This window comes from Aedes aegypti, chromosome 2 (genome assembly GCF_002204515.2).
Source record: "Aedes aegypti strain LVP_AGWG chromosome 2, AaegL5.0 Primary Assembly, whole genome shotgun sequence".
Classification (NCBI taxonomy): domain Eukaryota; kingdom Metazoa; phylum Arthropoda; class Insecta; order Diptera; family Culicidae; genus Aedes; species Aedes aegypti.
The window spans coordinates 179,595,361-179,611,075 of record NC_035108.1 but is presented as its reverse complement, the minus strand read 5'-3'; the positions used below and the strand labels follow the sequence as shown (position 1 = coordinate 179,611,075).

Below are 15,715 nucleotides of genomic sequence, written 5' to 3'. Positions count from 1 at the left end.
GGCGATGAGGGCAAGATCAAACATGTCGCGCATTGGACGAGTAAAGTGAAAAAGTGCCGCGTTCGATTAGTTCTTTTTGAACTTTCGACGTTGACGCTTGCTCCTGGGCAGTGCGTCAAGAAAGCCTGAGCAGTCGTCAGTTGTTTTTCCTCTCGGGTCGCGTGCCTATTTTCTCTGAGTACTTTTATATTGCCGAGCAAACGAGTGAAGCTGAAAGAGGATTGTTGCTGCTCAAGGATGACGGATCATTTGGTGAGCTCGTTTCATGCTACTATTTCTAATCTATAAAATATGTATGACAGCACCTTTAATCGTTACAACGGTGAGACGTAAATATGATTTTTCAACAAACTTCGAAAGGTTCGTCACTGTGAGTGTTGACATAAACTCTGATTCATAAATTATTTATGTCTATTTTTTTTTTCAAAACTCCTTTTTCTTTTTACTTTTATTTTTGTAATTAAAAAAAAACTTTGAATGGTTCGACACTACAAGTGTAGACTTGCAAAAGGTTCACTTTATTCAACAAACTTTGAAAGGTTCGTCACTTTAAGTGTCGGCATAATTTTTCTCTACATAGCAACAGCGGCTTTCTATGGTCATGGATTTACAGACGACTTTCTAACTTTGATAGCTGATATGTGCATAAGCGATTTCTCCAGGGATTTCGTCAGAGATTCCTCTAAGAAGAACTTTTGGTCGCAAACAGAATTTTTCAGACTGGTTCCGATAGGCCTCCAGGAATACCTTCAGCAATTGCTCCAGTGATTCCTCCAAGGATTATTTTAGGAATTTCTCCAGGAAAATCTTTACAAGGATTCTCCCAGAGATTTCAAAAGGTGTTCCTGCAGAAATGCCTCTTGTGATTCTCCTAAGTTTATAAATCTTTACTGGGATTCCACTAGGAATATCTCTAAGGATTCCTCCAGAAATTCTTTCAGGGATTGCTTCAGGGATATCTCCAGATATTGCTTCAGGGATATCTCCAGAGTTGGCGCCAGTCGCAAAAAGTACAGACAACAACCTTTCAAATATTTAGTTTCTCTCACTGGCCGCCGAGCGGCAAAACTGATATTTGTTTTCCACTCAATGATCGCGCTACGCTGGATTCTCAAATTTCTCAAACTTCTAACACAAACGCATGGGAGAATGGTAGTCGGAGAACTGTCAAACATATGGAAAATAATGAAAAATATGAATTACAAGGAATTAGAAAACTGGATCGAAAAAGTAGTGATTAGTGATCAAGCGTAATGTGAATACATAACTTTTACTGTTTAGTTCATGTTCCATGGTGCTTTCCTTGCTTAAGGATTTCGTTTTTACTACCACTGAAAAAGCCATCTATTGCCTTTTCAGTTTTGAATATCGCCCTATCGGAGCACCCAGGAGTAACCCTGGGAGAAATCTTTTGAAAAATCACTGTAAAAATTTTAATGGAGGGATCTCTGGCGATATCGCTGATATAGATTCTTGGTGGAATTTATGAATAAATCCAAGATGATACGAAGAGACTTTCCTGGAGGAATCCATGTAGAGATTTGCCTCTGGAAGAAGCCCTGTAGAGATTTTCCAGCATGAATGAATGCAGGCTGGAGGAGTCGCTGAAGCTATTTCTGGAAAAAAAATCTCTAAAGGAATGGAATGAATCCCTATCGGAACTGGTCTAAAAAATACGGATGCGATTGCGATCGAAAGTTTCTCTCACCATAGAGAAATTTCTGCGAAAATTTATGGAGCAATCCCTGGAGAAATTGCTACTGTAAGTATTTTGAGTAATTTCTGGAGAAACTTCAACAAATTCCATTGTTAAAGCAAGTGGAACTGTAAAACAAAAATGTGAAGGGAAATTCGAATCTGTTATGATGATTCTTACATATCTTTTGAGCCATCTTACTGAATCTTTCAATTGGTCCCTGGCTATACTGCCCTTCTACGCCTACTTGTCGCATGTTCCATGTAAAGCGGGACAAAAATGCATAGAACGGCAGTATAAACCGTAAAACTTCTAAACCTTGAAAATTATTAAATCAAATGCCAATTCCGGTGTTCTACAAGAAGTTTTTTCATGAATTCCTACAATATTTTTCATAGAGTTTTCCAAGTTATTCTCCAGGGGTTGTTACAGATATTTCTTCAAAGATTCTTTTTATGTATCCAAATTTGTAACATAGTTTCATCCAAGACTTTCTAAAGAAATTCTTCCAGAGATTCCCAAATGACTAACTCCAGGGATTTAATCAGAACTTACAACTATAATTCCTCTAGGGATTCTGGAAGAATTTTTCAAGAAATTCCTAAAATAACTCCTCTCGTTGAATAATTTTTTGGAGAAATTTCTGGATAATTTTAAGAAGGAATCCCTGTAGCAATCCCTGAATGAACCTCTAGAAAAATTTATGGAGAAATCACTGTAGGGTTTCATGGAGGAATCCTAAGAGCTATAAATACATAGGTTAGCAAAGCATGCATCTGCAATAAATCGCCTTACCTCCTTGCTAAGTTTCATGCAAGGGTTTATAATAACTACACAAAACGGATACGAAATAATGCCTTTGAAGTTGTACCTCCCTGTTGTTGACAATCCAGGCTACGTCCTTGGTACACTACTTAGTGTAGATCATCAAATGAAAAATATGCAACATGGTCGTAGCTAGGAAAACTTGTAATAATGGGCTTTCATTACAAAATTGCTCAAAAACTTCAAAAAATCATAACTTATAAAGTGAGCAAACCGATTTCTGATTTTCTTTCCCCAATGCAATACCTATAGTTGTGTTTTTCAGAGAAAAATAATATTACACATAGTCGTAGTAAGGTATAAGGGTTTTAAGGGGTATGCTTTACATGTTGGTCTCGCTTGCCTGTAAATCAATATTCAAAGCTATGGCATATAGTTTATTATTTTTACCTAAAAAATAACGGTAAAAAGTTTTTTTTTGTTTGTCTATATCACAAAATTCAAAGCAATGACATGTACTTTTTTCGCCATCAAGTTAATTGCACAAGTCAAGTAAAGATGTTTGAATAAGAAAAGAAACTTCTGATTACACTCAAAATTTCTTTTACCAAAGAAATTGCTAAAAACTCAATTTCATGAGTATGTCTGCCTGTAGGTCGAAATCCAAAGCCATGGCAAATAGTTTTTTTTCGATATGAACATGCTTATAGAAGTTAAGCGAACATTTTCGAGAAGAAATAGACATTTTCTGATAACATTTCAAACTTATTCAACCTAAGAATCTACGAGAAACCCTATTTCATGAGCTTGTATACCTGTAAATCTGTTAGAGTAGAAATAGATATTCCTGATTACACTACAAATTTATTTTAATCAAGGTACTTCGTGAAAACCTGTCAACTAAATATATGTGCTTGTGAATAAAAATTCAAATCGATACTACTGTTTCCAACATCAAATTGATTTAGAAGTCAAGTTAACATGTTTGAGGAGTGCTACAATTTTTTGGTTACACTAAAAATTAATTTTATCCAAAAATCTACGCAAAAGCAAGTTAAATAGATATTTATTCTTTGTAAAAATCAAAATCAAAAATCTACGCAAAAGCAAGTTAAATAGATATTTATTCTTTGTAAAGAAATATTCAAAGCAAAAATGTGTCTTTTTTTCAACATCAAATTGATTGTAGTAGTGAAGTTACCAAACTTATAACGAAAAAACTACTAGTCATTGCTTTGGATTTTGATTTACTAGCAGACATACTCAAGAAATTGAGTTTTTAGCAGTTTCTCAGGTAAAATAAATTTTGAGTGTAATCAGAAGTTTATTTTCTTATTCAAAGTTCTTCACTTGACTTGTGCAACTAATTTTATGGTGAAAAAAGTACATGTCATTGCTTTGAATTTTGAGCTCCAGGTTAAAAAAGGGTTTTTTGTAGTTTTTTAGGTAAATTAAATTTTTAGTGTTTTCAAAAATGTATATCTTTATTAAAACTTATCAAGTTCACTTCGATAATCAACTATATCGAGAAAAAACTACATGTCATAGCTATTAATTTCGATTTCCAGGCAAACGGTACCAAGCAATAGAGCATACCCCTTAAAAACCTTAAATCTTACTACGACCATGTGTAATATTATTTTCTCTGAAAACACAACTTTAGGCATTCAAATGGTGAAAGAAAATCAAAAATCGGTTTGCTCATTATAAAGTTATGATTTTTTGAAGTTTTTAGGCATATTTTTAATGGGAGCCCCTTATTACTGTTTTTCCTTGCTACGACCATGCTGAGTATTTTTCATTTGAAGATTTACACCAGAAGTGTCAAATTATGAAACAAAATCGAAAATTGTTTGCATAGTGGCACTGAAATATTTTTTTATAGGGTTGGTAAACATTTCAGATAGGAGCCCCTCATTCTATATTTGCCTTTGCCACGACTATGCTCAATATTTTTCCCAGCAATGCTGGTTTTGAATATTTCCAGCAGTGAAATAAAATTAGGGTGTCAATGCTAGTAATGGACCCCTTAGTAGCTGAAATTCATTCTCGACGCCTTTCCGCAATTATATATCAGGCAGATATACGTTTTGTAGAGTCTAATAACAAGTTCAATGTCTTTACTTCACAATACACCCATGCAACATACAAAATCATACGATTTTCCCAGAGAAATATACATTTGAAAAACTGTTGTCCGAATGCCTATTATGGACCCTCCCGGGGTCCATAATAGGATTGTTTACAAATTTGACGTTGCGTATTATGGACCCTCCATTTGATTCCCATGTAATCCGGCTCGCTGCCGACGAGCCTATTATGGACCCACCTGGAAATGCGTATTATGGACCCTCTTGTGTGGTTTCATTTACAAAACTGTTCAAATATCTGTATTTATGCGCCTCAAACCAAATATTTTGCCTGAAACTGCTGACTAACAATGCAATCGAAGTTCCCCCGGTGGATTTTCATAGGAATAAGGTTGCTTTGAGTGTTAATTTTATGTTTTTCTGTAGGGGGTCCATAATACGCAAAGGGTCCATAACCGGCATCGACTCCCTATAATATTTTTGTCTGGTGGCTGAGATATGAGCTCTGAACCATTGCAACGCTTTTTTTTAGGAAGACATATTTTCACACCCCACTTAAGACTCTTTGTACCTTGCTGCGACTATGTAGAATATTTTTATTTATTAGTTGAAGAGTCAAGCTTTATGACTGTGAAAGAAGATTTGAAATCGAATGGCTAGTTTTAGAGTAATGGCTGTTCCAAAATTATATTCAAACTTCGATAACTTTTATGTTTTTCGATATTTTTACACCATTATTTCACAAGTTCTCAAAAAACTCTTCTAATTTTTTGAATCTGTTTCAATATTGTTCCTTTGTCAACTAGATCCTTAGATATTCCGAAATTCCTTGGGGTACCGACGCGTAGCTATAACCCATGTGAATATCTCAGGATACATAATTTTTATCGTATTCGGTTATTCACTTATCGGAGCAATACATTAATGAGAGTATGTTGGGAAAAAATGAAGCATTTTGGTGCAGCCGTCTCTGAGTAATGAGCATTCATGTGTCTGGTACCACGCTGGCCAAATAAAGATCTTGAAAACTTAAAAAAAAACATCGTATCATATTTTTAAGATACCTCCTAGAAACTAAACTGATTTGTATGATTTTTTCAGAGAAGCTCCTTATTACCTAGTTTAGTGTAGCTCACATTTTATTTTTGTGATAAATTGACGTAAAACAAAATGACCGCAAAGGACATTTTATATGGAGAATGTCGGTCCCCCAAGGAATATCTTAATATCTTTAAAACCAGATCACCAATGGCACATATCGACATAGGTTCTTAAACTAGAAGAGTTTTTTTAGAACTTGTGAAAAAAATGGTGCAAAAATATCGAGAAATAAAGGTTATCATATTGAATATTGATAACCTTTATTGCGGTTGAATATTGATAACCTTTATTGCGGTAAAAAATTAAGCTGCATTTTAACACACCTTAAATCCATCGTCGTTCAGATTCAGCTCGTCGGAGTACTTCACTGGCTCTGGATCGAATCGTGAAGTATTGGGGGGTGAGTTGAGCCAATCATCGTTCTGATTGGAATTGCTAGACGACATGGTTGACCCGCCGGTTGTAGGGGCTGGAGTAGAGCTGCTTGGGGGAGGGGGTATTGCCACGGTGGTTTGAGGTGCCGGCGTTGAAGACGTTGGAGGAGCTGGTGGCGATGATGACGGTACTGCTGAACTGGTCTCTGTTGCGGGAAGATTCTCCGTTGATTTGTGGGTTTGCTTTTGATGGCGTTTGCTTGATTCTGGAGGGGGCAGTAAATTATAAGCCTACGAATCAAGTAGAAAAATAGTGAGTTTTTGGAGATAAAACAAATATTTAATTCAGTACCGGTGGCATATTAGTGAACGAATCTCCAAACGGATCATCATCGATAACACTTTTCGAAGGGACTTCACTCGGTGTTATCCGTTCCATTTGCGTAATCCCCCGTTGAATAGAACTGAGTTCTTGCTCTAAATCTACTAAATCAGCGACGGATTCTGGCGATTTCTCACATTTAACCGTTGCTTTGGAACTGCTTACGCCACTAGCGCCCCCTAAATTGGAACTCGTCAACGAACTGGAGGTCCCATCGCTGGTCAAGCTTTTCCCGTAGCCGTCGGAGCTTTTGACTGCCATTGCCACGGCTTGATGTTCGTGGGCAGTTATTTTGCTTTGGATGTGCTGCCGTGCCAGCTCGATTTCCTTTTTCTTCAGTTCAAACACGACCTGAAACAAGTCCCGCATGGCCAGCACAACCTGACTGGCGGCTTTGTCGGTTTTTATGCCGAAAAAGCGATGCCCGCTATCGGGCGACCCAAAAATATAGCCAAATGCACGCGAATCCGTCATGTCCTGCGCGATAAACGATATTTTATGCACTGGATGGTGATAGAGAGAATCCTGCGGATGAAAGAAGATGATGGTGAATTATGATTATTTTGTGCTTCAGCCTCAATATTTCGCCCTTGGCGAGTTCGCCACTGAAAAGACAGAATTTCTATTATATTACACCCGATTTTGTTTTTGCACGGGGGATGCGTACCGTGTAAAAAAAGTTTTCAGTTCAAAATTTCAAAAACCGTGCAAAAAAAGTAACACCATTTCTCGAAATAAGGTTTTGGTGGAAAAAATGTATGGAAACTTTTTTTGCACGGCCGTGTAAAAAAAATCCGTACAAAAGCAAAATCGGGTGTATTAAGCTACAAGCTGCAGATCATTAAACTGGCATGGACAGCACTATTCGGTTTAGAAATATGATTGAATATTGAATAATTTTCGAATATTTGAGTATATATCTAAAGAAGTTAAAGAATTTGATAGTAAATCATGGTCCTTGTCGAGTATTCTTGTCAACCTAAAGGCCTCAATTGAATACATTCATAGAATTCTTTGTTATGTCAGGTTCACTTTTATGAAATTTTCAAGACTAGCCAAACATGTTCACCAAAGTAGTCATTAATAGAAATATTTGCGGCTCAGAATGCGATGGCTATCGAGTTGTCGATAATAGAATAACAGATTAACTCACGGTGCTTATGGGAAGCTTGCCGAAGAAAATGAAGCTGTCGACATTAGTCACACTCACATAAAAGTTTGAAGCATTGTAAAAACGTTCCTAAATCCTCAAAAGAGTCTTCAAGATTTTTTTTTACGTTTTGCTCAAAGAAATTACTTAGGTATTATATAGGAAATTTCTTTATACAGTTCTAAATTCGTTTAAATATTTCTTCAGGGTTCTCTACAAGATATCGTTCGACATTACTTCAATACTTCCTCCACGGATTTCTTTTTCAGTGTTTCCTCCAGGGATATCTCCGGGAATTATCCCATGGACTTCGGGAGAAATTATTCCAAAAATATCTCTCAAAACTTTTCCGCAAATTCCCTTAGAAGTTTTCTAGAAATTCATTCAAATCCACTATATATTGCCCCCTGGGATTTCAACATCCATGTTTTCTCCTTAGATTACTTCCAAGATTCTTTCATAGGGAATTCGTCAAACATTCATCAAAGAATTATTATCCACCAGGCTGGGACCTATATTAGTCATAGCGGTAAACGCGCAGCAATTTAACATGACCAAGCTGAGGTTCGTGCGTTCGAATCCCGCCGGTGGAGGATCTTTTCGTAATGGAAATTTTCTCGACTTCCCAGGAAATTAAGTGTATATAAAAATGGTCAAATGACATAGAAAGGTCTCAATTAATAAGTACTTTTAAAAACACAGCAGGCTTTGTCCCAGTTGGAACGTTAGCCAGAAAGAAGAAGACTAGGTTTTACCCTGATTACAAGCTTTTTCCTAAAAAAAATATTCAACAATTTCAATAAGATTTCCGGCAAAGTTCATACAGAAATGTCCAACAATTTCTCTAGGAGTTCCTCCAAAGGTTCCTTTAGACAAGGAGTCCTATGAAAACTCTTCAAATGATATTTCTGAAAATAGTGCTACAGGGATTGCTTCTCGAGTCCTCTTTTGGAATTACATAAGGTATTCTTCATGGAATCGCTCTAGCAATGCATCTAGGAATCTCCCTTAGACTTTTTCTTTATTTTAATGCAAGTCTCTATTTTTAATTAAAGGTCTCTAAAGTCCCCTTTTCAGCAAAAATGGTTTCTAAAGTCACCATTTTTCTTTGTTGCAGTGAATTAAAATTCAAAATACTAACCATGAAAATGTACAGGAATTGCTTTGAAAATTTTGCTTTTCTGTCCAGTTTCTGTCTTTCCACCAATTTTAGTTTTCTATCGAAAAATGGAAAAATTCAGTAGTTACTCTATCCTCTTCTAAAGATTCATAACGAAGTTCTAAGGGGCCCAGATAGCCGTAGCGATAAACGCGCAGCTATTCAGCAAGACCAAGCTGAGGGTCGTGGGTTCGAATCCCACCGGTCGAGGATTTTCTCGAGTTGGAAATTTTCTCGACTTCCCAGGGCATAGAGTATCTTCGTACCTGCCACACGATATACACATGCAAAAATGGTCAATTGGCATAGAAAGCACTCAGTTAATAACTGCTGAGAAGCAGGCTTTGTCCCAGTTGGGACGTAACGCCAGAAAGAAGAAGAAGAAGGAAGTCCTTCCAGAAAAAAATCCCATAGCGTATAATTCAGGGTTTTGAAGAAATTCGTTTTAGGGTTTTCTAGGAATCCCATGCATGGCCATGGAATCCCTGTTTGAATTCCCCAACGAGCTCGTGTGCAGATTTCTCCAGTTATTCATCCTGCTATTTCTACATTCATCTATGATTTATCTACGGAATTTCCCTAAAATTCTTCCAGGAAGTTTTACAGAAATTTTATCAAACACTCTTTCACGGATTCCTCAATAAATTTAACCGGTTATTTATCAATAAGTTTCTTCAGAAATTTATCAAGAAATTTCTCCAACATTTCATCCACGAATTACTCCTGCAGTTCATCCAAAAGATTCTCAAGTAATTTTTCAAGCAAAACTTCCATGGATTCTTCTAAATTCCATATGAGGTTTCACACCAGTAATTATTCTGAACATTTCTACACAAGTTTCTTCAGAGATTCTGTTCAATGCTTATCATAGAATTTCTCCAGGATTTTTTCCAGGGATTCAATTGATTATATTCCAATAATTATCTTAGCAATTCATCAAGAGATAAACCTCGAAGACTTTGAGATTTTTAGCCTGGGTTCATCTCGGGACCAACGGCTTTACTTCCTACTGAAATTTTTAGTGACTATCTCGGGGATGGGATTCGCTCCCAGCTCCACGGCGTGGGGAAATATACCTCGAAAACTTCCTAAAAAGGGAGTTTTTCTGAAAGCCTCGCAAGAATTTATCAGAAGTTTCTACCGAACTAATCAGATTCATCTATCAGATCTATCAGAACTATCAGATCAGAACTAATAATTCTAATCAGAGATTACCATATGATTTATTTTAGGGATACTTTCCACTTTTATTTTTGTTCAGAAAATATCCTTGAAAACTTCATTTGTAACAGAATTCTGGCGCTTGAGTAAATTTCTGAAATAAAAAAAAAAAAAACTGGTGAATTTTCTAAAGAAAACATAGCAAGAATTTTTGCAGTAATTTCTAAAGTTATTATTAAAGAAACTCTTGGTTGGAATCTTGGATAAACTGCACAGTACGAACGAAATCTGTAAAATTATAGCGAGTCGAATGTAACAAAAGGACTCCGTGCGATCTTAAAATTACATTGCTGTTGGTTTGAAAATGAGCTATAATTAGCTACAAAACTAGATGAATATATAAAAAAAGTTCTAAACGGGATTTAGGGGGGGTCCGTAGCCTTGAGGTTACGCTTCCCCTTCATAAGCGGAAGGTCATGGATTCAATTCCCAGCCCCTCCAAAAAATAACCCGTCCAGCCACCAGAAGACGCCACACGGAGGACCGTGCTTAGGAGGGGAGCACATCCATCCTCCGTCAGTTTCAGATGGTGACTGAGACAAACTGACCCACTTCGCAGGCAGCTAGCCTCAAACGACTCAGGAACACGGCAAAACGAACCACCGCGAGAGCAAAATGGACTATGGCTTATGGAAATCGAATGGACCAACAGCAGAGCACTCTCCTACCTGCACGGTGTGAGAGCAAAAGAGCAGAAGAGAGTGAAAGCAGATGTAAATATAGATTAGTTAAAAATAGAACTGTATCGGTAAGGAAGATACAGATAAACTGATTCCGGCACAGTAGTGGCCACGAGCACGGAGTGCCTCAAAAAAAAAAAAAAAAATAAACGGGATTTGAACTATCTGGAGCATTAACTACACGACCGAGCTCTCTCGGCTGTTTTACCGCCTTAGTAGGTGGCTGACGAAAGTTGAACACGTTCTGCGTAAACTGAGTGTATCACAGAATCGCTTCGACGGTTGGCGGTTTCTTCGAGAAGTGATTGAAAGAGCAGTCAACAATGCGGAGCGTTCTCTCGGTCGCGTGATTGTTGAGCGTGGCTGGGTTTGTTTTGTGGCAGATTCATGTAAATTTCTAGCGGATTTAACTGAAATATAGTCGGAAGGGCCCTGATTGGTTGACAGATGGTCATATATGCTTCAGCTGTTGGCTAACGCTTGTAATTTTCAAATGCCTGCCACAATTTTCCGTCGATGTCCAAATTGCGTGCTGCTTAATATTCACAAATTGTTGCTGTGTGAAAGACAAATACTGGAGGCATCTCTCAAGAAATTATTTAACACTCCGCCTAAGATATTCGTCACTTACACGGACGACGAAGCCTCAAAATCAGTTGGAACGCTAAATTCAACCCACTATATCTCAGCTGTCCTAAGTCCGATTTACAAAATTTTGGCACCTACAGAAATGTATGGGCTTCTAGATTCATGTCAGATTTTTGAAATATTTTTGGAAACTACTGTTTGGTTTGTAGTACTTAAAACACCGGAGCAAGTCCTAAAAAAAATTCTAACCGCCAGTAATTTGTAGATAACTTAGAATTTATCGCGATAACCTATAGATTTTTTTATTGTATGATGATCGTTTTAGTGTAACCAAACAATTGGCATTGAATTTTTGATTGTTAGCTGTTCAAAGAACTACAATATATTCACAAAACTACGTAGAATACAGAAAAAATGCATTTTCAACTATAACTTGAAATTTATCGCGATGACCCAAACATTTTATGATCTTAAAATATACTCATATTTAAGGCCATCAAATTTGCAGAATACTGATAGTAAATTTCTGTTGGAAAAACTACAATATTTTCACAAAATATTTAAAAATACAGGAAAATACAGGTTTTCTACAGTAATTTCTTATTTATCGCAATGACTCATCAGTTTTATAATTTTAAACTCTTTGTATGTTCATGAGAAACAAATTTCCTGAACACCGTTGATCGCTGCTTGTTTAAATAACTACAATATATTCACAAAACTGCGTAGAATACAGAAAAAATACATTTTCAATTATAACTTGAAATTTATCGCGATGACCCAAACATTTTATGATCTTAAAATAGACTCATACTTAAATCCATCAAATTTTCAGAACACTGATAATGAATTTCTGTTGGAAAAACTACAATACTTTCACAAAATAGTGAAAAAATCAGGAAAATACAGGTTTTCTACAGTAATTTCATATATATCGCAATGACTCATCAGTTTTATAATTTTAAATTCTTCGTATGTTCATGAGAAACAAATTTCCAGAACATCGTTGATCGCTGTTTGTTCAAAGAACTACAATATATTCACAAAACTGCGTAGAATACAGAAAAAATGCATTTTCAATAATAACTTGAAATTTATCGCGATGACCCAAACATTTTATGATCTTAAAATAGACTCATACTTAAATCCATCAAATTTTCAGAACACTGATAATGAATTTCTGTTGGAAAAACTACAATATTTTCACAAAATAGTGAAAAAATCAGGAAAATACAGGTTTTCTACAGTAATTTCATATATATCGCAATGACTCATCAGTTTTATAATTTTAAATTCTTCGTATGTTCATGAGAAACAAATTTGCTGAACATCGTTGATCGCTGTTTGTTCAAAGAACTACAATATATTCACAAAACTGCGTAGAATACAGAAAAAATGCATTTTCAATAATAACTTGAAATTTATCGCGATGACCCAAACATTTTATGTTCTTAAAATAGACTCATATTTAAAGCCATCAAATTTGCAGAAAACTGATAATGAATTTCTGTTGGAAAAACTACAATATTTTCACAAAATAGTGAAAAATACAGGAAAATACAGGTTTTCTACAGTAATTTCATATTTATCGCAATGACTCATCAGTTTTACATTTTAAACTCTTTGTATGTTCATGAGAAACAAATTTCCTGAACATCGTTGATCGCTGTTTGTTTAGAGAACTACAATATATTCACAAAACTGCGTAGAATACAGAAAAAAAATACGTTTTCAATTATAACTTGAAATTTATCGCGATTACCCAAACATTTTATGATCTTAAAATAGACTCATGCTTAAGTCCATCAAATTTTCAGAATACTGATAATGGATTTCTGTTGGAAAAACTACAATATTTTCACAAAATAGTGAAAAATTAAGGACCTTATCAATTTAAAGACAATGCTTCAATTGTTAGATATAAAAATAAACATATTTTAAAACATTTGTTATGTTTTTCAAAGAACTACAACATTTTCACAAAACTGCGCATAATACAGGAGAAAGAAATACGATCCTAACAACAGTTAGAATTTTTTTTTGCAATGATCCATGGGTTTTGTGATTTTAAAATATTCTCATATCACTTGTCCGCCTAAGATATTCGTCACTTACACGGACGACGAAGCCTCAAAATCAGTTGGAACGCTAAATTCAACCCACTATATCTTGGCTGTCCTAAGTCCGATTTATAAAATTTTGGCACCTACAGAAATGTATGGACTTCTAGATTCATGTCAGATTTTTGAAATATTTTTGGAAACTACTGTTTGATTTGTAGTACTTAAAACACCGGGCAAATCTCTGAAAAAAAAAAACGAAATTTTGGCAATGCCTGTACACAACTTGAAATTTATCACGATAACCTCTAGATTTTTTATTGTATGATGATTGTATTAGCGTAACCAAACAATTGGCATTGAATTTTTGATTGTTAGCCATTCAAATAACTGCAATATATTCACAAAACTGCGTAGAGTACAGAAAAAATACATTTTCAACTATAACTTGACTCATATTTAAGGCCATCAAATATGCAGAACACTGATAGTAAATTTGTGTACGGAAAACTACAATATTTTCACAAAACAGTGAAAAATACAGGAAAATACAGGTTTTCTACAGAAATTTCTTATTTATCGCAATGATTCATCAGTTTTATAATTTTAAACTCTTCGTATGTTCATGAGAAACAAATTTGCTGAATATCGTTGATAGCTGCTTGTTCAAAGAACTACAATATATTCACAAAATCTTGTATAATACAGAAAATTCTAGAATTTCTTCAGCAATTTATTGATTGCCTCTAGATCAATTAAAAGATTTGAAGTATTTTAAGTTATAAAAATAAATATATTTACAGAACATGTTTGATGTTTTTTAAAGAACTACAACAGTGTCACAAAACTATGAATAATTCAGGGAAATTACGATCCTAACAACAGTTTGAAATTTATTGGAATGATACATGGATTTTGTGATTTTTAAAATTTTGTCATAATGCGTCATCGCAATGAATATCAAACTACACTAGATATGAGAAAATTTATAAATTGTAAAATTCATGGGTAATAACAAACTATTTTTTTCTGCCATATGCTACGCAGTTTATTATATATGTTGTGATTCGTTAAATGTACAAATTACAATGAAGAATGTTAGGTAATATTAATTCGAACTTCATTGTTAGATAAGTTTCAAGTTATGTACAAACAAACGCTATTTTTTATAGATTAGCTCCAGTGTTTGTAGTACTACAAATCAAACTATAGATTCCAAGCACATTTCTATAACCGCACATGAATCTACAAATAAGGATAAACTAGGGTTGAAGCGATCCACTTTTTTTAACACCGTCATCCATGTAAGTAAAATATCATTAATTGCGTTATTATTAGTAAATTGAAAAATGATGTCATTGCAACAATAATGGATTAGCTACAACATGTAGTTGTAAGTCTCAAATATGAGAATAGTTTAAAACCACAAAATCTATGGGTCGTTGCGGTAAATATGAAGTAAGATTGTTGAAGGTATTTTTTCTGTATTATTTACAATTTTTTGAGAATGGTTTAATGCTTTGGAGAAACTATAAAAATTGCTCAGTTAATTATGATATGAAAAACTATAATAAAATCATGAAAATGGTAACTCTTTGTCACAATTTTTATACTGCAACGGAAATCTGATATTTTCTATTATAACAAATAATAATAATTACATATGATTTGTGCAAATATTATCAATAAATAGAAATTGTTATATAACCAATTTTGTAAACTGCTTGTCGTGCTTTAAAACAGAATTTATAACTGCTCTATTTTTTATATATATTACGTTGAGAAAATTTCAAATCGTAAACACAACTACTATGAAAACGCAACCATAGTCAGAGACTGTTCTGTATTATTTGTGATTTTGTGAAAATATTGTAGTTCTTAGAGCAAATAGCCATTATAAGTGTTGAGAAAGTTTGTTTTTTTTTTCAAAACTTAATAACGGTTTTGAAAAATAAAATCAATTAGTCATCTTGATAAATATGAAACAAGAGCAGCAATAGTATATTCTTGCATTACATGGTATTTTGTGAAAATATTGAAGTTTTCTAACGAAACTTCATCGATTAATTTACACGAGCTAGCCAACTCTAAATGATAACATTTTATTTAACATTTTCAAATAATAAAATCCATGGAACATTGTGGTCAATTGCAGGCTGTTATTACGATCTAACTTTTCTGGTATTTTCCACAGTTTTGTGTATATGTTTTAGTTCTGTAGATATATTTACTTTTATATATGAGTATACTCCAAACCCTTAAAATGATATGGTCTGGAGGCAATCAGTGATTTGCAGTTGGCTGACAAAACGTCGAAAGGTGGGAATTGGAAAAGAACGAAATGATCTTGGAAGAATTATTCTCTTCCGAAAGAATAAATAATTCGATATTTTCTTCTTTTCGATGCGTTATTCCTTTCGACGTTTTGTCATTCAACGTTTGTTGTGTT

General features: G+C 34.7%; 1 protein-coding gene across 5 annotated transcripts in view; it reads right to left on the bottom strand.

The window, feature by feature from the left end:
• LOC5570290 (protein disabled) overlaps positions 1–15,715 on the bottom strand; it is a 57,659-nt gene that overhangs the window by 15,313 nt on the left and 26,631 nt on the right. For all 5 annotated transcript variants that reach the window (XM_021843298.1, XM_021843297.1, XM_021843299.1 and 2 more), the window contains 2 exons: positions 6,379–6,933; positions 5,976–6,317 (listed from right to left, as the gene is read on the bottom strand). In XM_021843298.1, the coding sequence (XP_021698990.1) occupies positions 5,976–6,317; positions 6,379–6,933 (897 nt within the window). The remainder of the gene's footprint in view (positions 1–5,975; positions 6,318–6,378; positions 6,934–15,715) is intronic.